At 40.3% G+C, this 22,359-nt stretch overlaps 1 protein-coding gene across 1 annotated transcript in view; it reads left to right on the forward strand.

Moving 5' to 3' along the window:
- Positions 1-3,331: 3,331 nt before the first annotated feature.
- The window catches only part of CenG1A (Centaurin-gamma-1A), a 528,156-nt gene continuing 509,128 nt past the window's right edge, over positions 3,332-22,359 (forward strand). Inside the window, exon 1 of the mRNA XM_067137775.2 lies at positions 3,332-3,461. Coding sequence (XP_066993876.2) covers positions 3,365-3,461 — 97 coding nt within the window. The 5' untranslated portion in view covers positions 3,332-3,364. The remainder of the gene's footprint in view (positions 3,462-22,359) is intronic.

The raw sequence follows: 22,359 nt of genomic DNA on the forward strand, positions 1-22,359 counted from the left end.
CTGTACCTTAATTAAGGCCACGGACGCTTTCTTCCCACTCCTAACCCTTTCCTGTCCCAACGTCGCGATAAGACCTATCTATGTTGGTGCGACATAAACCAACTTGTAAAAAAAGTTTTTATACTTAAAAATCTCGATTATAATAATAATAATAATAATAATAATAATAATAATAATAATAATAATAATAATAATAATAATGGCGTATGGCCTCCGGAGAGGCCTGGTGCGGGTCTTTTTCTCGTAGACGGCCTATTAGGCAACGTGCATGTCTGTGAAGATGAGGGCCCTACCTAGGATGATTTCTAATGCTGAAAACTCCTCACATACCCAGCCCCCGAGCCACTGGAATTAAACAATTAAGGTTAAAATCCCAGACCCGGCCGGGAATCGAACCTGGGACCCTCTGAACCGAAGGCTAGTACGCTGACCATTCAGCCAACGAGTCGGACAAAATCTCGATCATAACAACATAAGAACGAAAATAGCAATAGTAAGTCATATTTATACATTGAACGTAAGACGAGATACTGCCAAGATTGAAACACGGAATAACATACTTCAGAAAATAACAAGTACCTCTAATGCTTCCGTCCTTCGATCCACTGCTCTGGCTCTTTGTTATTCTGTTGCTGAATACTACTCCTCTTCGTGGCTAAACATACCAAAGTAATAGATACCGAACTAAATCAGACAGTGCGCATCATTACCGGTTGTATTCGTCCTACCAACACACATTGGATACCTGCCTTAAGCAACATACCACCGCCATCACTAACTTGAAAGTAGATCAGGATCGCTACTGAAGACATGGAGGAAAAGTACAAGCAATCCGTACTTACCAATTCACGCACATACTTTAGCAACTACAAGAAAAGAACTGCAATCGCCGAGCGCTATGGAAAGCCGCGTTTCGGAGCTCTTTCAACATCTCAGATGTCTGAAAACGTCAATGGAAAGAATGTTCTTCTCTGTCATACCATGAAATTGTTCAGAATCCATGTGTTCAGCTTGCTGGGTCCCACTTTTCCAGACTTCAGTAGAGAAATTGTCAGTCGAATAAGGACTGATCAAGGCATATGTGGTGCTACACTCACCAAGTGGAGATCGCGGACTTCACCGAACTGCGATTATGGTGAGCGGTTACAGACAGTTCAACACAATATTGCGTTTGAGTGCCCACTTCGAGCTTTCCAGGCACTTTGACAAATCTTCATTTTGCATCCATTGAAGCCGTCGAGTGTTGTAATCGATATTCCGTTCGTGCGGTTTCGCATTATATCTTTTTTATTTTGTTCATAACTTGTATACACCTTTGTATTAACATACAGTAAATAAATAAATAAATAAATAAATAAATAAATAAATAAATAAATAACTACGAGTCTTTGTTTGTCCTCCTTAAAATCAGAATAACATTGCAGGCGCAGAAAAATTAACAAAAAGTACACATTCTATACAAGTGCTTCTCGTTCTTCGGAGAATTTTGAAATGTTCGTTTCTGTTAGTTTAAAATCTATATTACTGCATTCTATGTTCATTGTAGATATATAGTATGTCATCATCGAACGGAGTGGCTGCGTGTGTTAACGCGCTATGGCTGCGGAACCAAGCTCTGCATCCGGGAGATGAGTGGTTTTCCATTTTCACTTCCAGGTAAATGCCGTGACAGTTCCTCTCCTTAGGCTACGGCCGATTCCTTTCACCTCCATAACCAATTTCATTCATTCATTCATTCATTCATTCAGTCAGTCAGTCATTAATTAGTTCAACTGAGATTGGTGTCAGGAAGGGCATCCGCCGTTAAACATGACATGATTTCATCTGACCTCATCCCCAACCCCGTTTCAGGATACGGACTAAGGGGTAGATATATACACATAGGTTTAATGATCGTCAGCCTTTTTCAAAGCATGGTTTAGATTTTGTGCTGGTAGTTGGGGTGATGGTGACCATTAGCTTAATGGACTAAATAATGATGTACTGTAAGCCGCGACGGTCTTTATCAAATCCCAAAAGGGTAATAACAATTAACGTTTGTTACACGTGATGTATTCGTACGTGTGTGTAAGATTAGGTACAATATTTTCAGGAAGAGTAGAATTTAATATTTAAATAATAATAATAATAATAATAATAATAATAATAATAATAATAATAATAATAATAATATAATCTCACCCACAGCTGTACTTAAGATGATTAGAGCGGCGTACTTGCGAGCTTCTTTTGTGAAGATCCGATGTTATAAACAATACATTGACAGTGGTGACCCTTTAGATCTGTGGCACGATCCTATTCTGGAAAAAGTACAGTTGCACACAACTTATGTGATGCCATAATCACATGTTCTGACTCTCGAAAAATATTCTGACCTGCTGATTGTGTCGTAACTAGACTCTAAAAGCAAGCAAAATATGACTAAATATCTTGTTAAGGTTTCACGTTTCTATCATACACTAAACGGATTTCGGGTAGTGATAAATTCTGCTGTAGTTAAGGTTTCCGAATCACCGTGCTTAAAGGACTGCTTTATTATGCATGATTTGAAAATATATCGTCTTCATGTTTGTGTTGAAAGCTGCATACCTCTACCGTGCTGTTGTTGGCCCTGCTGTTCTATGTTTAATATTTAAATGTCACTCAGGATGCTTGCGGAGTTGTAATTAATTTTGGTAGTAACGTGAAGGTGCAGGATGTCGCAACATGAGCACGAGGGCTGGTTGGCTTCCTGCCGTCGTGCAGTGTCAAGCTGGACAAATCTCGCGGGGCTGCGCATGCGCTGTGTGGACCCTTGCAGCCCAGCGTCGGTGTCAGCTGTTAGCTTGTAGGTTCCCCACTGCGCCACGAGGAGGTCTGTTATGTTAGTGCTGGTGTGTGTTTGTGTAAAGGTGTTAGCGAAGTAATAATCACCTGTAATTACGTGAGATCCGAACTCGCGCGAAAAGTTTTCATTTCGTAGTTATTTGAAGTCGACAGAATGAAAGTGGATGTGTTTTCTGTGCAACTATAGAAGAGAGTTTTGTTCTCAATTTTCCAGTCGAAGTGATATTTATGTATACGGTGTATTATTTTTGAAATACAAGTATTAGTGGAAGCTTTTTTTCTGCTATGTTCCAGTGTAATTTTATCAGGGTTAAGCGTAAGACATAGGGAAGTGAAAGGTTCTATTATAAACAAACGAGTGTTGGATGACTTTCAAGACAATGTGTGTTGTGTTGAAAGTGTACTATTTTCGATGAACATACGGTGATAGTGTAGTCGCGCTGACCTTGTTTTATCGTGCGCACGTGTTAGCACCGGCTTCAGGCTGTTCGTCACCAAGTGGTTGCTTCCAGATCGGAAGCCTCCGGAAACTCCCCGGATGAAAATGCCGGAATCTTTTCTCCGGTCTATCCGGAGGCGATCTTTACGAGTCAAGAGATCCAAGTCACTTGTCATCGATGAGAAGCGGAAATCGGGTAAGTTTATCAAAGAAAATTATTTAATTTAATAAAAATATGCCGAAGAAACCTCATGTTTCAAACGTTGAACCAGAATTCTTGCCCCCGATTAGTGCACGTGGAACTTTATTTAGGATGGAAAGTCGCGGTTCTGTGGTTTGGATTCTACGTTAAACTGTAGCGTTAGTTGACACGTGATTAGAACATTGCTGTGGATCGTCTCTTTCGAAAGGTTGCGAAACTTTCCTAATTAAAACTTGTATAGATCTTTTCCATTGGGGGGGGGGGGGTAGTAGCTTAACTGTAGGCTTTTCACTCGGATGGCCGAAGTTACATTCCCGGTCGATCCCGAGTTAGAATTTTCACGCGAAAAAGCACATGTTGTCAGAAGGGCATTCGGCTTTAAATCCCCGGCCAAAACCCAAGCCAGATGGCTTCAGTGGTCCCAGAAATACCGGGATAAGGTGAAGAAAATTGTAAGTTTATACATTTGTACGAACACATCTGGATATCGCAGTCCATATGTTTGACCTTTCGGTGAACACTAATATTCAGTAGTGATTTTAATACAGAAAGTTTCTGAAATTTTGTGCTATCATTTATGTAGGCCCTAATACACCTGGAGCAAATGAAGCATTAGAACAGTCGTAACCTTTTCTTACCCGAGAGGTTTTCAATTAACTGATTTATGAGTGTTAGCCCATACTATTCTGATCTCTTACCGCTGATTTCGTTGATACGGCACTTTAGGGTTAAGATAAGCATTGAGTATACTTCTCGAAAGTAAAGGATGTCATTGAAATTCATAACCCTATCCCGCCAAACAATATTATTGCTCAGGCGGTTGAGCGCTGGCCTCTTGCGAGTTCGATCCCAGCTTAGTCCGCTGATATTTGGAGGTGCCCATATATGCCTTCCTCGTGTCAATAGATTTACCGGCACTTAAGAAATCCCTTGGCAAGTTTTGGACTTGTTTGATATTGTTGTTCACCAACGTGAATTCTTCTGCACTGAAATATATTTCTTTGATGATTATCGTTCATTTGAATAGCTTGTTGAATTAAAGAATAGGCCACTCTCAGATTATTGAAAAGTATTTAGCATCTAAACTACAAATTATTATCTATATCATTAAAGTACACATGGCGTCACTGACCTATTGACACACCTCCATGGCACTGCTCGAGACGAACCCACATATCTCACTGCTCAGCTCCAGTTGGTCCACAACTCTTTCCTTAACTATTGTGTTCGAATTGCACACGTATTTCTAGATTTGATGCGTTCTTAATACACAGTACGAACATAGTTTCTAGGAGACTTTCTGTATCTCTTCCTGCTTGGAAGTAAAGAAATTATTACCTCATACGGGCCTGTTCTCGGTAGATATCCTGGAGAACTGATATGCCTACCCATTGGCATCTTGTAATTTCGTTTTGTACACGGAGAGAACAAAATCCAGAACATGTTTGTATATTTTCAACAAGTTTCCCGAGCATGTACTCAGGAGCAACGAAGTGTGAACAGTTACACCATCCAGAACCATCTCCTCGCAATAGGAGTCAACATCCCACCGGGGTATCTCTGCTCACCTTCGTCATCAACACGTTTAATTCCATGGCAGTTTACCCTGGTGATAGTATTCCCCGAATCCACGTACTCATGGAACATTTAATATGGAAACCCGTGCCTGGAAGACTTCGGAGATGGAATTACACATACGCCTGGCACAGATAATCTGGCCGCAATCAAAGGCGCAGAGATCTCGTGTCTTGCCCATCCTGTGGTCAGCTGTTACTCACACGGCCATACGGGGTGTGACGACATTGCTTCTCTAATTCAGTTGTTCGTCAGTGTATTTTGTTGTTTATATGTTAGGCAAATTTGTTTGTTTTTATTTCACATAATATATTATATTTAATTATTTATTTAAAAATCCGTCAAGAGCGTCTTTAAGTTACGTATTTTCCCCATTAAACGTAAGATAACCTATTTACAGTAGATCCATTGGAACATAATACTGTACATCTAAAGACTACATCTTTCCTTTTCACAGTTACGGCAACTGAAGGTAAATATTCAGGGAAAATGAAGTTTAGTTAAGCAGTGTATCGGAATTAGGAAAGATGTCAATTAAAGTGATGAAGTGAATTTTTGGTCACTTCCAAGTTCCAGACCACCTTGAAATTTGACGAGCTGTACTAGAAGCTGGGGATTTCTCTCGGTGTATTTTTTATTTTTTTTATTGCTTAAAATGTTTGCTTAAAATGAGGCAAATGGAGAAGGATAGGTTACCTAGGAGAATAATGGACTCTGCTATGGAGGGAAGTAGAGGGAGACCAAGACGACGATGGTTAAAATCGGTTTCTAACGATTTAAGAGGTATAGAACTAAATGAGGCCACAACACTAGTTGCAAATCGAGGATTGTGGCGACGTTTAGTAAATTCTCAGAGGCTTGCAGACTGAACGCTGGAAGGCATAACAGTCTATAATGATAATGTATGTATGTTTTTTATTGCTGTGCAGACCGTGTGCTGGAGAGAAACATATGCCGAATTTTGATAATGATCTGTCAGCTATTAATTTCTTTTGAGCATTAGAGGATATGAAATCTGCCCATAGCTCGATTATCTGTATTTCTAGCTCATCGTTGCTGCTATTTTGTCTTGTACCGTCCGAGAAATGTGACAGTCACGATTCATGTTTAGCCGTGAAAGGTACGTCACGCCTCACTTACCGTTGCATATTGGAAGACCACTGTGGATAACGACCTGACCGTGTCGGCTCCTGCGCGGTTATTTTTTTAAACATACGGGATGTAAACGGTATAGGGCTAAAAATCTCACAAATAAGTTGTATTCTATTACAGAATGCAAAGAGAAACGGTATATCGTAGATGAATGGTAATGTAGGCGTGAACATCGCAATGAATCATGGATTGAATATGACCTTAATCGTTGTTATTTATTGCGGAGACTTGTCTTCTGCTATGCATTTTGCGTATGACTGTTGTATTTGTCTCATAATAAAAATATGGACATAAATCAATTTGTGGCCGTAGCGAAAACCACACTCATCTACGTATTCAGTTTGTTAAAGAAGCAAAGTTTTACCGAGTGAGTTGTCCGCTCGATGTAGATTGTGCAGCTGTAAGTTGGCATTCCGGAGATCAGGGTTCGAATGTTACCGTCGGCAGACCTGAAGATGGTTTCCTCTTTTTACACAACAAATGCTTTGGTTTCCTCTTTTCACACAACAAATGCCTTCATTAAAAGCCACGGTCGCTTCCCACTGAGTGAGAGAAGTAATTGTTTTAACCTCCCTTGTATGAAATATCCCATTATCGCCGAAAACCTAGGCTATATGTGTACTGCGAATTTAAACAAATTAAGGAAATAAAACAAAATTCATTGGCTACGAAAAAGCCGATTTTATTTGATCACTTGTATTTAATTGACAGTTATCTTCTATATATGCTGATAATGAGAACCATCAGTGTTCGCTAAAATGGCATCAAAAGTTTATTTTTGAGCGTTTTTACCAAGTGGTCCCATGCTTTACTTGTATTTAAAGTATCCAATGTGTCAGGTTAAATCTCGTTTTATGAGACATGTTGAAAGCCAAAAATGAATGTTTATAGTTCATGCTATTATGGAAAACAAGAACTGTCCTGGGTGTGTGTTTCCCGTGTATTTTCGCACGTACAGTCGACTGGTGTCAGGATGGTGACTATTCTGGTGTGCATTCCCAAATCGGGATGTCTTACGCCAAACGTATCCGCTAGGCAGCGCAATATTGTAACAGCCGGTATGCGCTTCCCGCTTCGCATTTGTGTTGCATGTTATTTATATGGAGAGCTTCAGAATCTGGGGTTTTCAAACTGAAACTTTCATTTTTATTGCTAGAAAATTGAGCTGTTTTCTTCTGCAAATAATGTCAAAGAGGGGAATATAGATGCAATGACTGTCGCTAATTTCAAAGCACCTGTGAGTTTGCATTCGGGAGATAGTGGGTTCGAAACCCACTCTCGACAGATGGTTTTCTGTGGTTTCCCATTTTCACACCAGGCAAATGCTGGGGCTGTACCGTAATTAAGGCCACGGTCGCTTCCCTCCCATTCCTACCCCTTTCCTGTCCGATCGTCACCATAAGACTTATCTATGTCGGTGCGACGTAAAGCGAATAATAATAATAATAATAATAATAATAATAATAATAATAATAATAATAATTTGAAAGCAGAACTGAAGAAAAGTGGCAGAAAAATAAGAGGAAAAATCAGAGTTGATATAATGTGAAGTATAAACTATAGCAAGATTATTTTAGTAATTTAGCTGAAGTTGAATTCCGTAAGTGCAAATAGGCTTCTGAAAGGCATGTCTGAAATGTATCATTTGTTTTTAAGGTAGGAGCGTACACATAACAAGACATTACCGTAGTAGGACTGGCAGTGACTATTGCTAGTCGCTCTGAATGCAATTTATCTTCTTCTTTTTTCTTTGAGTTCCAAGACCTCTTTTCAGCTCATAAGACAGAAATATTTTGAACGAGGAATTGTTGAATTATTTCGTTTTTAGAATGTCTGAAATTGATGACGTTCCAGTTTCAAATTATAGGCCACTCTGTGATTCGGGATACAGAGACTTATCCATAGGTCTCCTACGTGGGCTCAACAGTGGTAATTTTAAACGCGTGTGTCTTCCTTGGTTTACATACGATCCCAGCAAAACGAACAGCATTTTTCATAGCAAGGGTCACAATTTTATCAAATCGAAATTTTAAGTCGGAATTATTATTTTTGTAGGTATGACGTCATGACAGAGTTAAACTACGAAAATGGTTAGTCCAAAACTTTGAAGTGCGTTTACTTTTAAAGTTGAAAACAGAGAAACAAATGAGAGTTTTTTTTTTTTTTTTTTTACGTCGCACCGACACAGATAGGTCTTATGGCGAGCGGAGGCTAAAATTGAAATTCTCAGAACACACTTTCATTAGGAAAACTAATTATAGTCGTTACTTTGTATGAAAAAACAAACGGCGCTCAACTTCGCTTGTCAGCGGAGAAATCCCGTTATGAAAACAAACAAATGACAAACGGAAAGAGCATACCGTCTAGGCCTACTACACGTGAGACATCTATTGGTTATGTTTCAGTACATCTCTATTGCAACTCCAAATAATAAATAGCCGGGCTGAGTTGCTTAGACGGTAGAAGCACTGACCTTCTGAGCTAAAGTGTGTAGGTTCGATCCCGGCACAGTCAGTGGTAGTGGTATATGATGGTTCTCAAATACGTGAGTCTCCTGTCGGTAACTTTACTAGCACGCGAATGAATGGCTGCGGGAAAAAATGCTAACACCTCAGCGTCTCCGAAAACTGTAAAAATGTGGGATGTAAACGCAATAACATTATTGTTCTTTTTATTATTAAATAATAATTAGAGCTTCAATCTATAGTACAGAAGTCATTATCAAACAGAACACTAAACTCTGACGACTAAAAGAACACTGCATGAGGAAAATTAAATTTAAATTGGCGGTAACTAATTGGAGATATTCTGTGTTAGGAACGAAGTTATTGTGATGGGGGATTGATTGTAAAGCAAGGGGCTTGTTGACGTACTTAATTTTGTCATTATAACGGGTTTTCTCCTCTCCTTTGAAGGAGGATTCGCTGTGTTTTGTTAGGAAACTAGTGATTTTCAGAAGCAAGTGATCTGAACTTGTATACATGAGACATATTGTAACATTTTCTTCACGACTCATGTTAGGACGTTTTACAGCCGATGACTAGTTTTCATTTCCTGGCGTTCTCTAACAAAGAAACAATTTACTAAGATTTGAGTTGGGTGAAACATTACGCGGTAGCATAGGACTCACAATCGGCTTATCGGACGATAAATCATCAGATCTGGGAGTTTCACTGTTCGTATCCCATGTTTAAATTCCGACGCCAGTAGTCTAAGTAGGGTCTTCTCTTCCTTGCATCTCGTTTTATAAATATGCAAGGAGAGTACTGTACTTCAAGCTCGGGGGCATCTAGACCTACGTATCTTAGACGCAGTATGATTACATTCAGTTGTTCTTACATAAGCACGACATATCACTTGAATTTGTTGACCAGTGTTGTTATTGTATTTATCTTGACTTTTACCAACTGGAGATCGCTCCTAAGGACAAAGTATACAGTAAAACAAGATACATTTTAAAAATAATTGTGAAGAGTTGATAATATATTTGACATGTGGTTTCATTAAAATGTTTCGGAGAAGATGTTCTTCAGGATTTGGATTGAATATATCAAGGCAGTCTCTGCTTAAATGATTTGCAGAATTTGACGAAAAAGAAAGGAATGGTTCCTCTAGCGTCAGCCATTAATCTGATGACTTGGATATCATCGAACTGGTACTCTTGTCGACAGAATGGGATGGTTGGCTCATATGTTTCCACGTGAACCTCATCGTGTTGTGTTTCGGGCGTCTCGAATCTGATTGATTGATTGATTGGATTGATTGATTGATTGATTGATTGATTGATTGATTGATTGATTGATTGATTGATTGCTTCAGTCATGTTATCGGTTTCACGCACACTGTGAAGTCTGCGGTAATGTTGAGATTTTCCTCTGCCCTTTGTGATATTTCTCTCTTGACTTACAATGTGATGGCTCATCATCAAGAGGATACAGAAAGCTCAGGATAACGTGCTGTACACGGTAGCGGGAAAACAGGATGGACGTAATAGACCCATAGGGGGCCTGTGATTGCGGACTGTCTGTTCCCTTGACCTCTCTTGTTAACTATAACAGTCGTCTGTACAGAAACTGAATAGAATGGAATAACTGACTCGTTTTATCAAGTGATGTGCTTTGAAGTGAACAACCACCGTTCTGTTGCTAACTTACTGTATGACTTGAAATATCTTTTGTATCTTCAATATTCTTTCTTTCATCTTGAAATATGTCGTACTTCATACTGGGAACTCTCCATCTGTTCTTTTTCCTCCCTTTATGCCTTCGTCGGCTTTGTTTCAGGAGTTCCTGGATTTTCCATTTTCAGAAACATTTTTGATAGATGCTCTGTTGTTGAATCATGTGATCAACGCTCAGCTTAAATTCAACAGGTTATTCTGTACACGAGTAGACATGGTACATTCATATCAGAAGTTACTGAGTTTAACAGGGCTGAGTGGCTCAGGCGGTAAAACATCGTGGCCATCTGAGCCTAATTTGAACCTCTGTGGGTGAGGCAATATCCTCGGCATATCGTAAGAGACAAATAAACGGGATAATCTCAAGGGGCTTGTCATTTTGGGAGTGTGTATTGATGACAGTGAGGTTCTGTAGCTGAGTCTGGCATTGCTTCCATTTACAAGTGTCATTTCTCGCTTGCATATTTCCTATCTGACCTCCCTTGACCAATTCTTGATTTCTACACCCCCGACGGCATTGCGGTTTTTTTTTTTTTTTGTGGTCTACGGAGTCAATCATTTTCACGCACGTTGCGGCCCTTCCCTTTTTTATGCCTTCATTCCTTGAAGAATTAGTACGCTTCCTTTTATTTTCTTCTGATTAGCGGTATGGGAAGATGTTTGGCCAGTGGTAAAGTCATCTTAAAATAGTAATCAATGCCACTACCATCACTACTAAGGTTACTTTATTTTATGATCTTCAATATGTTTATCTCTCGTCTTGAAATGCACCCTATTTCATACTAGGAATTCTCCATATAATCGCGGGGCGTGGTAGCTGAGTGGTGCCATTACTGGCTCCTTATCAAGACGGTCGCTGTTCGAATCCTGGCCAATTCATGAGGGATTTTTGAAATTAAAATCGCATTTCTGTGGTTCGGATTCAGCATAAAACAGCAGGTTATGTGGCTGTGATCATGAATCAACAGTCACGTAAAACTACAAGCTTGCTTCTTTTTCTTGTTAGCTCCGTGTGTTATTTCTTACCGGGCTGAGTGGCTCAGACGGTTGAAACGCTGGCTTTCTGACCCCAACTTGGCAGGTTCGATCATGGCTCAATCCGGAACATTTACTGTCATGTAAAAAAAAAAAACTCCTGCGGGACTAAACTCCAGCATCCCGGCGTTTCCGAAAACCGTAAAAAAGTAGTTAGTGGGACGATAAGTCAACAACATTATTATTTCTTCTTTGCCGGCTTTGTTGGATGATTTGTTTATATTTTCGATCTTCAGAAACATACATTTATGTCCGATTGTTGGCTCACTTTATCAATGTTCAGCTAACTGCTTACATTAAGCAGAGTATTTTGTGCATGCGATTGCTCGGTGCCCCGTCATACACTTTTACAGCTGCCGGTCTGAGTGGCTCAGACGGTAAAGCGCTGGCCTTCTGAGCCCAACTTGGTGACTTCGATCCCTGATAATCCGGTGGTATTTGAAGGAGCCGAAATGCATCAGCCTCGTGACGGTAGATTTACCGGCACGTAACTCTTACATGACAAAATTTCGGCGCCTCGGCGTCTTCGAAAAACCGTAGAAGTTGTTAGTGGGACGTAAAACCAATAACATTATTATTATTATTATTATTATTATTATTATTATTATTATTATTATTATTATTATTATTATTATTATTATTGTTGTTGTTGTTGTTGTTGTTGTTGTTGTTGTTGAGTCCTCAATGTTTATGCGAGACACATTAGAAAGTTCGATATAATTCCCATTACAGTTTGCAGTAATATCATTTGCAAATACTAATTTGATGCGTGGGAGTCTCATCTTTGTTTATTTTATTTCACTTTCCTTTTGTAGAAAGTTGGGTACAGGTTACCAACGCGCTTTCATAATATTATTGCATGAGCTATTACTGTGGGTCCCTCACTTTCCTCTAAATGTATTGGTCGGTTGACAGGGCGTGTTAACCAGGACGTATAGTCATAGACGGCCTCGGTTCAAACCCGGAGAATGCATGTGGGTTATTTGAAATGAATATTTACGGCCCTGTGGCTTGTATTCAATATAAATTTGGAGGTCCCGTGGCTATAATTACAAAATCAACAGTCGCTTAAAACTACAAGCTTATTTGCTTGCTTGCTGGATGGTCGTTTGAAGTTACTTTCCTCGTTTATGTAGTTTTTAATTATTACAGTTGATACTGTGAAAGTTCAGGGGCTGCCTGGCCGAGGCGGTAAAGGCGTGCTCGGTTCACCCGGAAGAACGTGGATTCGATTCCCCGTCAGGAGGTCGTAAAATTTAAGAAACAAGATTTCCTCTTCTGGAGGTGCACATGGCCCTGAGGTTTACTCAGCCTATACCAAAAATGAGTACCAGGTTAATTCCTGAGGACAAAGATGACCGGGCGTAGAGCTAACCACTCTACCCCAGCAAGTGCCGAGGTTACGGACGGTGGAAGCCTTTACCTTCCACTCCTTTAGGGTCCTTCATGGTCTGTACTGAGATGACTTTGTTGTGAAAGTTCCAATTATGGACTCCTTGTAGAATAAAGTACCTTGCATAGGGTACAAATTGGACGTTGGTGACGTGCTGGGAATGCCAGAGATAGTGTAACGCCCTCATTAGAAGTAGTCATTATTGTACTCCACGAACGGGCAATATAATTCACAAGCTTACCCTCCCTTTTAATTGAACAAAAACCGTTTCGCACTCGCGTGCTGAAAGTACAATACGCGGAAGATGAGTAACGCTCTGGTAACGATATGGTGATATGAGGACCTCTCGGTACATGCATGTACTTTCCAGATACTACTGGGGCTTAATGGCAGAGTGACATCGTAACATATAGGATGTTTGAAATGAAAAGTTGCGGTCTTGTGGTTCGGGTTCCACGTAAAACTGGAGGTCCAGTAGCTATTGCCACGATTCCAACAGTCACGTGAAACTACTAGCTTGCTTGCTTGCTGGTTTGCCACATACTACTACCATCCTGTGTTGAAGAGAAGGATTACACTAATATATATGTATAACATTTTAATATCCATGTATTTTTGAAATGTTAGTCACTCACCTTTGTCTTGTTAAGAATGTTTTACACTGTTTAACCAGAATGTTGGTACTGTATATTATTTTCGAGAAAGATTTTCTAGGTAAAAGTTTCGGGGTTATGGATGTTATTGTTTTTACTCTTTTAAATTCATGCCTCCAGATGGGACATACTTGTTGCAATAGGTTTGGATTCAAGAGATGGTGGACGCCGGCGACTTAGATGTTAGGTCCCTTTAAACAGCACTCATCATTGTTATCATCATTAAGATATGGTGGGTTCGTATTACGCTGTGAATATGATTTTCCGTAGTTTCCCACTTCCACACCAAACAAATACTGGTACTGTACATCATTTACGGCCTCAGACGCTACTTTCCAGTCTTAGCGTTTTCACATTCCAAAACCAGTGACATCAAACTACAGTATTAGCAAAAATTATGCATATGCAATTTCTGTCTCCTTAAATAAAGTCTCTTATCTGGTTTCTACATAATCTTACTCTCAAGAGTGAAGTCGTAAGCTTATTTTCGTTTCATTTTGGGAACACTGTATTACATTTTACATTGGATTTTCTAATATTTTCCTTTCATGTTCGGTGGTAGTTGTGGTGGTGATTATTGTTTTAAGAGGAAGTACAACTAGGCAACCATCCTCTATATAACACTGATCTGAGGGAAAGAATTGAAGGAATCCGACACTTCGAAAATGAAGATATCGGCCAAAGGAAGACAAGGGCCACGAAGGGTGTGAAAACAAAAGACTCCCTAGGTCTCGGGAACCTAATAACTTACCGTCGGGGTCGGAAAAGAACAAGAGTTGACCATGAGAGGTAGGATAGGATAGGATAGGATAGGATAGGATAGGATAGGATAGGATAGGATAGGATAGGATAGGATAGGATAGGTGAAAGTGAGAAGCATGGCACAAGTAAGTGGAAGCAATGCCAGGACACAGCTAAGGGCCCCGTGGTCGCCAACCTACGCTCCCAAGTTCAGAGTCCCTCGGTCGCTTTCGTGTTCCTTCACGTTCCAAGTTTACCAACAGTCACGTGAATGGTGATGTTACTAGTGTTCCTACTTGTATTATTGTTACATGGATTCTTGTTTATGCCCGTGACAGTCATTCAGGAGTCCATAAAACCCAGCAAACTTAGGGAATTTTTGATGTGCTGAAGAGCCGTTTAGCATTCGCGTTAGTTGACTCCTACTAAGAATGTAAAGGAGAGGGCATATGAGTTTCTGGTAAGACTCCAACTAGAGTCTGGTTCCAGTGTATGGGACCCTCACCAGGATTACTTGATTCGAGACCTGAAAAAAAAAAAAAAAAAAAAAAAAAAAAAACCGCTCAATTTGTTCTGGATGATTTCCGATCAAAGAATAGCGTTACGAAAATGTTGCAAAGTTTGGGCTGGGAAAACTTTGGAGAAATGAGACGAGCTGCTCGACTAAGTGACAGGACAAATTGGGGCAAATTCGTTTATAGGAAGAGGAATTAGGGGTTGGAATAATTTACCAAATGGCATGTTCAGCAAATTTCAATTCTTTGCTGTTATTTAACAAATACTAGGTAAACAGCAAATAGTGAATTTGCCACTTGGGTGACTGCGCTAAATGCAGATCAGTGGTGACTGACTGATTTTTAATTTTGTGTGTAGACAATTTTAAGATTGTCTATACATTGTTCAAAATTAAAAAAGAGTGGTATTTCTGCATCGGTCGTGTCAACAGTAAGGAGGAAATGCATTCTTTAATTTCCCGTCATCTCCGTCTGTCTGCCGTTTGTACGCGCATTGTGAGAAAATGACTGAACAGAATTTAATGAAAATCGGTATGTAAAGTCGGGGAATAAGACACTGAAATCTAAGCTGCAAATAATTGTATTCCCACCGGGTGAAATGGCAGCTTAAGGGAAGGCCTACAGTTTAATTGTTAGATATATATGTTATTAGTAGTCTTATCGATAAATACTGCATAATACAAGTTACAGATAATACAATTCCCGATTATGTACGCCTTATACAGTTTTACCGTACCGACTATAACTGATATTTTTAAGAATATTTGAACTTTTGTTGCTTAGTCCATATCAACGCCGAGCCACGAGAGGCTGAACTGAATTTAATGAAATGAAATGGCGTATGGCTTTTAGTACCGGGAGTGTCCGAGGACATGTTCGGCTCGCCAGGTGCAGGTCTCTTGTTTTGACGCCCGTAGACGACCTGCGCGTCGTGATGAAGATGAAATTATGATGAAGACGACACATACACCCAGCCCCGTGCCAGCGAAATTAACCAGTGATGGTTAAAAATTCCCGACCCTGCTGGGAATCGAACCTGAGAACCCTGTGACCAAAGGCCAGCCATGGAGCCGGACGAATTTAATGAAATTAGGTACTGGTATATAAAGTCAGAGAATAAGGCTATAACTAATTGTATTCACGCTTGATGAAATGGTGGTTAGCGGAAGGCCTAAAATGTAATTTAAAAATATCTGTGTTATTAGTGGTCCTATCGATGTATACTACATAACATAAGTTATATTACAGATAACACAGTTGCCGATTGTTTACTGCATGTCTTACACAGTTTTACCGTACCGACTATGATAACAGAAATATTCATAAATTAGGCTTTGTTTTTCTTAATCCACGTCAACACCGAGCATCGCTAACATGTAAGTATTTTCAATCGTGTTAAATGGCGGTGGTGGTGCTTTCTTTCGTGATTGTCTTACCGTAAAAACCGCGTGATCATCAGCCAAAATACCACAGAGTCGGAAGGCCTACATTATCGAAAGCCCATAAAATTGATCAACAGTAACATTACATTGACTATTGTTTGTTGTGATGTGCTTTGCCTCCTCTGCTGCCACTCATCTCCGATAGATGACATTACTGCTGCTTGCCCAGTATAATAGCCTTCCTGAATATTTGGGGGAAGTAGCTGAGGAGATAGATAATTTCCTTTTCTTTAGCCTGCCATTCCTCTGATTCATACATTTCCTGATAACTACTGGTGCATGGCACACTGGTTCATCATAGTATTCCAGCTATTCGATCCCTGCTATGCGGCACTGATAGGAATGGGCAGGGTGCACACTTAACGGAAAAGGGAAGAACAGTGTTTACCGTTGTCTGTGGCGGAGTCATTCCAGCGCTGGAAACTGGCATTGTTAGAACGCCAGCGTAGTACTGTTCGTGAAAATGGAGAAACTCTGTACCACTTTTCATTTGATCGGGCATTTCATGTGACATTGTTGCTTTTGAACGTGACATTCCAGTCGGTTAATATTATATTCTAACAAGAATACTGACGTCATATCGAGTTCAGTTTAATAATTGCCTGTGTCTGTCACAGCATCACGGGAAAATGGATGGGTGGTTTTAAATTAAACTTGGTATTTCAATTTGGAATAAGGTAGAGTAGGATCTTAGTTATTTGTTAAAAGAATTTCAACAGGAGGGATTGATTCAGAAGAGGCCTAAAGCATAAAACTCAATGTATCCCTCTTTCGGTTGGTTTTGCACGAAAATAGCTTACGTCGATGTTTTAGTGTACACCTTTTTTCCGATACAGCCAAAAGTAAGGGAAATGTCGGCGGCAGTCGTGTGAATGTTTCAGTTCCAGGAGCCGGTAACCAGCTATAGACAGTAAAGGGAGTTGGCATTGAGATCGTTCCGGCAACGTTTTAAAGGTTTTGTACATCTGTCAGTGGTTTCTGTATATTAATCCGATACTTGGCTTTCTCTTATACGGGAAGGAAGAGATCAAATCAAGATTAGCAATAATGCAAAAATATAAAAGTACAAAGGGCCACAGAGAGCTGAGAAGCGAGTACATCACAACAATCCGCTGACAAGTAGAGGCATCCCACTAATACCCCCTGGTGTGAGGAAAGAAAAGAAGTTGCGCAGGGAAAATATGCGATGGTATTAGACAAAGATCGAAGCCCAACAGTTGAACGAGCGTGGTCCCAAGTTGTCCTATTCGAATTTTCAATTCTGATAATTTTTTTTTTATTTTTTTTTTTCCGGTATACTTACTGCATAATTTATTTCATAATACAGCATTGTTTGTAACGAGGTCCCCTTGTTTTTGTGAGCAGTAGAATAGGCTACATCCATGGTATCTCCTGCCAGTCTTAAGCGACTGAGAGAGACCCTCCCCACGGACTCTCTTCTGGTAGCGTGGGTCCGCTGTTGAGTCTGGCATCGTTTCCACTTGTACACAGCTCACTTTCCTCTTTCCTATCTGACCCTCCTCGGTCAATTCTTGTTCTTTTCCTACCCCGACGGTATTAGGTTTGCGAGGCCTAGGGAGTACCTCATTTTCATGATCTTCGTGGCATTTCCCTTTCCTTTGCTGTGCCATCATTCTTCGAAGGACTGGATTACTGTTACGAGGGGATGGTTGTCCAGTTGTAGTTTTCCTCAAAACAATAATCACAGTCATCATTAGTTTCGGGAGGCGGAGATTGTTGTTTAAGGAGCAAAATTAACTTTTCTGCTTCATCCAAGGAAAAAAAGTTTCTACCACCGTCTCGAAGAATGAGGGCATTTCAGAAGGAAAGAAAGAAAGAAAGAAAGAAAGAAAGAAAGAAAGAAAGAAAGAAAGAAAGAAAGAAAGGAAAGAAGGCTATGGAAAGTACAGTAAAAGGATGGGTTGCTGTAGTTGTATCGATTGCACAACCTGCGAACACCTGAAGCAACTCGTGCTTCTCTAAAAATAAATGCCAGTTCAACTAAATACTAAATATAGGCTACTGGAATCTTGTCTAGAATTGTCTGTATAAAATTCGTCTATTGAATGTTCATGCTCAGTCCTCATTGAGAAACAATGACAAACAAAAACCTCAATAACAGAAAAAGATCTCCGATCAGGATTAAAAGTCATTGTAAAATCACATTTCATGGTTTCTTCTTTCCATACGCACATTCTGATTTACGTGTTCTTTTTTCTATGAGCTGTAGTTGTTTGTGTCAAATATATAGCTTCTAAATAATATTTTACCGTCCAGGGTAGTTCAGCGCTGGTCAGCGTGATGAGTACGTATGGACTTAATACACAAGTGGGTTAGAATCGTATAATTTAATTACATTCGCTATATCAGCCATAGTTGTGAGGAAGATTACACTGATTTACGAAGGGTAGATATCTGACATCATCATATGCAGTTTCTAGATGTTGGCCTGTCTGCTTGGAACATAAGCCTCTCCATCTCCTCTTGTCTTCCCACCACTTCTCGCTCGTCACTCTTGCCCAGTCCTCTCCTCTTCTCTGTGCACACTCTTCCACTCTTTTCACCCACCTGTCTCTTCGTCGTTTTCCTTTTATCTCCATTCCGTACATCCTCCTGGGTATCCTTTCCTCTGTCATTCTCTGTCATACCATCTAAGTCTAAATGCATCTATCCTATTCTGTAGTGGCTCTTCTTTTACTATATCTCTATCCTTCTTACTTCTCATCTTATCCATTCTTGTTACTCCTATCTTGCTTCTCAGAAATTTCATTTCACTTGCCTGTATCCTAGTCACGGCTCTCTGCCTCATTACCCAAGTTTCAGCTGCATACGTCAGAATAGGTACATAGTACGCCCTGTATATCACTTTTTGCTTCTCTGAGGGACATCCTTGCTCCAAACCAGGCTTCTGACACTTTTCAGGAACGCTCCTGCTTTATTTCCACGTTCGATTATTTCCGTATCATTTCTTCCACTTTCTTCTATGATACTTCCCAGGTACTTGAAACTCTCTCCCTTCCTAAGCTGTTCCCCTCCAAGCATTATCCCTCTCGTAGGTCTCCCCTTCTTTCTAGTTGTAATCACTATCTCCCTCCTTTTGGCATTAAACTTCATTCAGTATTGTTCCACCTCATCTTCGCATGCATCTGACTGTTCCTGGATACCGTCTTCCTTTTCTCCCCAGACTAACAAGTCATCTGCAAACATCATCTTTAATTTTTCCTTCCTCAATTTTCCTTGCCACTTTCGTCATTAGCTCGTCCATTATTACAATGAAGAGCAAAGGTGACAGAGCACTTCCTTGTCTTAATCTACCTTTTTGCTCAAACCAGTCTGTTCTCTCTCCTCCTACTTTCACACAACTGACACTCCCATGGTACATCCCCCTCACTCTTTCTGTTGTCTGCTTCTCGACCCTTTCTTTAAGGCTTCTCATACCGTGTTTCTGCACACACGATCTTATGCTTTGTCAGTGTCCAAGAACACCATCAGTAGATCTTTACCCCACTCATAACGATGCTCTTGTAGTTGTCTTACTATGAATATAAGGGCTGCTGTGGACCTTCCTGATCTGAAGCCATACTGCTCTTCTCTTAAATTTTCTTCCACCTTCCTTCTGATACTATTCTCCAGACTCTTTTCAAACATCTTTGCTCAGTGACATATCAGTATGACTCCCCTATAGTTCTTAAAAGCTTTTCCATTTTCCTTCTTGAAGATGGGTATGGTTATCCCCTTCTTCCAGTCTTCAGGGGTCTTCCTCTCCTTCTATACTACTTTCAACACACGATAAAGCCACTGTTTCCCTACCTCTCCTGCTGCCTTCACCATCTCGATGCTCACTTCATCCAAACCTAGGGCTTTCCCTCCTTTCATCATGTCCAGTGCTGCCTCTACTTCTCCCCATGTTCTTTTTCTTTTTCCGTGTTTCTTCTTTCCTCCCTGCTTCTACTTTCCTGCTCAGTGCATTCTTCGGGGTTTAGTAAATCTTCAAAATACTCCTTCCACATTCCTTTTAGTTTCTCTTTTTCCTGCACTTCATTTCCATTTTTATCTGTCATTACATCATCTTCCATGCCGGGCTGAGTGGCTCAGACGGTTGAAGCGCTGGCCTTTTGACCCCCAACTTGGCAGGTTCGATCCTGGCTCAGTTCAGTGGTATTTAAAGATACTCAAATATGTCAACCTCGTGTCGGTAGATTTACTGGTACGTCGGCAGAGTAGTTAGTGGGACGTGAAGCAATTATTATTATTATTATTATTATTATTATTATTATTATTAACACCTTCCATCATGCCTTTCCTCTTACTCTTGACCATTCCATACAGCACTTTTTTATTTCTTCTGCTATCTTCTTCCGCCATGTTTGTCCACTTTTCCATCCATTTTTCCTTCTTAGTTACTGCCTTTTTAGCTTCTTCCTTTTTGGTCTTATATTCTTGCCTTGTCTCCATTGTCCTCTGCTAAAACCACACTCTAAAGGCTTTATCCTTCTCTCTAACTGCCACTTTGACTCTGTCATTCCACCATGGGGTCTCCTTGGATCTTTTCGTGATACTAGTTCTCCCTCAAACTTCCTCTGCAGTTTGTACTAATGTCCTCTTGAACCTTTCTTATTCCTCCTCTTCTTTTTTTTGTATAATCTGTTTTTCCTAGTATTCTTCCTTGATTTTCTTCTCTCTCAGTTTCATTACCAGTGGTCTGTGATCACTATTTAAGGGCTCTGTTGGTATTACCCTTACATCTGTAACATTCCCCTTCATTTCCCAGTCGTAGATCACAATGGATTTCCTACATCAGTCACTGCTGTACCAGGTTATCCTATGGCTTTCTTTCTTCTTGAACCACAAGTTCCCGACCCTCATCCCATTTCTTTTGCACAAATCCAGAAGCGTTTCCCTTTCCTTATTTCTATTTTCCCATCCTTCCGCTCCAAGCACGTTCTCATATCCCTTCCTTTCCATGCGTACATGGACATTCAAGTCCCCCATTACTACGTTGTTTTGGCCATTCAGCTGTCTCTCCAATTCTTCCTCAAAGTCATCTTTATCCTGTTGCATGCGTTCTATTTGTGGAGCATATACTTGTACAATTTCCCAGGTTATTCGTTGACTGTTATTTTGACTTTCATCAACCAGTCACTTATCCCTTTTACTTCCTCTTTCAATCCATTTCTTACTACCACTCCTACTCCACTTCGCTTTCCTTCATTATTTCCTATCCAGTACAACCAAAAACCATTCCGCAACTCTTTCTTACCTTTCCCCCTCCATTTAGTATCTGCTAGCCCTAATGCATCCAATTTTCTTCTTTCCATCATGTCTACAACCTCTTCTACTCTTCCTGTCAATGTTTGTCTATTCAGTGTTCCAATTCGTACTCCTGTTCCTCGCCAGGGACGCCGTGTGTTACATCCGTCCGGCTTATTGTTCCTTATTTCTTTGAAAGCGAGTTGATATCCATCACCGACTTGCTAGACCTGTCGTGGCTTCGCTAGAGCCCGTTAGCCACCATCTTTTTCAGCATTCCTGTAGGGCCTTCACAGCTACCGTAGCGGTCTCGGGGCACACGCGGTCCCCACTGTACTTCACCCCCCCCTCCCCCCCCAAGGCTATTCCCTACTTGGTGACGTTGCCCATCTCTCACGGTGTGGACGAGGGGTTGGACTTGTGGGAGACAGATATCTGACATGATGTTTACTATTTCTAGTGCAGTTTTTCATGTTGATGTCAAATCGGAAAACCGTTTTGTTCTGTCACCTCAGATTTTGTAGATGCTGACAAAGTTTTATTTTTATGGTACAGCTCTCATCGAATATTGTTTTCATATTTTTCATACAAAGCCGAAATTTTTTAATTGATTCTTTTTTGTTGTCAGTAACAGTGCATACTATGGCGTCCAGAGGTTGCATAAATTCACGTGCGCGGCTGTGTAAGAGACAAATACAATATGTGTCAAGTGATGGATTTGGACAAATCATGGCTAAATCATTAGTACTTCATGTAGCAATCAGTGCTCTAGTGAAACTTTTGTTTGTTTTTACCTTGATACAACGTTAAACACGTGTAAATGACTGATGTCGTGTATCTCAGGAACGGTGGGTGATAAATACAAATGATTTACATATTTTAAATCAAAATGTTTCAGTTGTCATAGTAGGCGTGTTGGATATCAAGATCAGTGTTATAACGTTGATTCATACACA

The sequence above is a fragment of the Anabrus simplex genome, chromosome 1 (assembly GCF_040414725.1).
Source record: "Anabrus simplex isolate iqAnaSimp1 chromosome 1, ASM4041472v1, whole genome shotgun sequence".
Classification (NCBI taxonomy): Eukaryota; Metazoa; Arthropoda; class Insecta; order Orthoptera; family Tettigoniidae; genus Anabrus; species Anabrus simplex.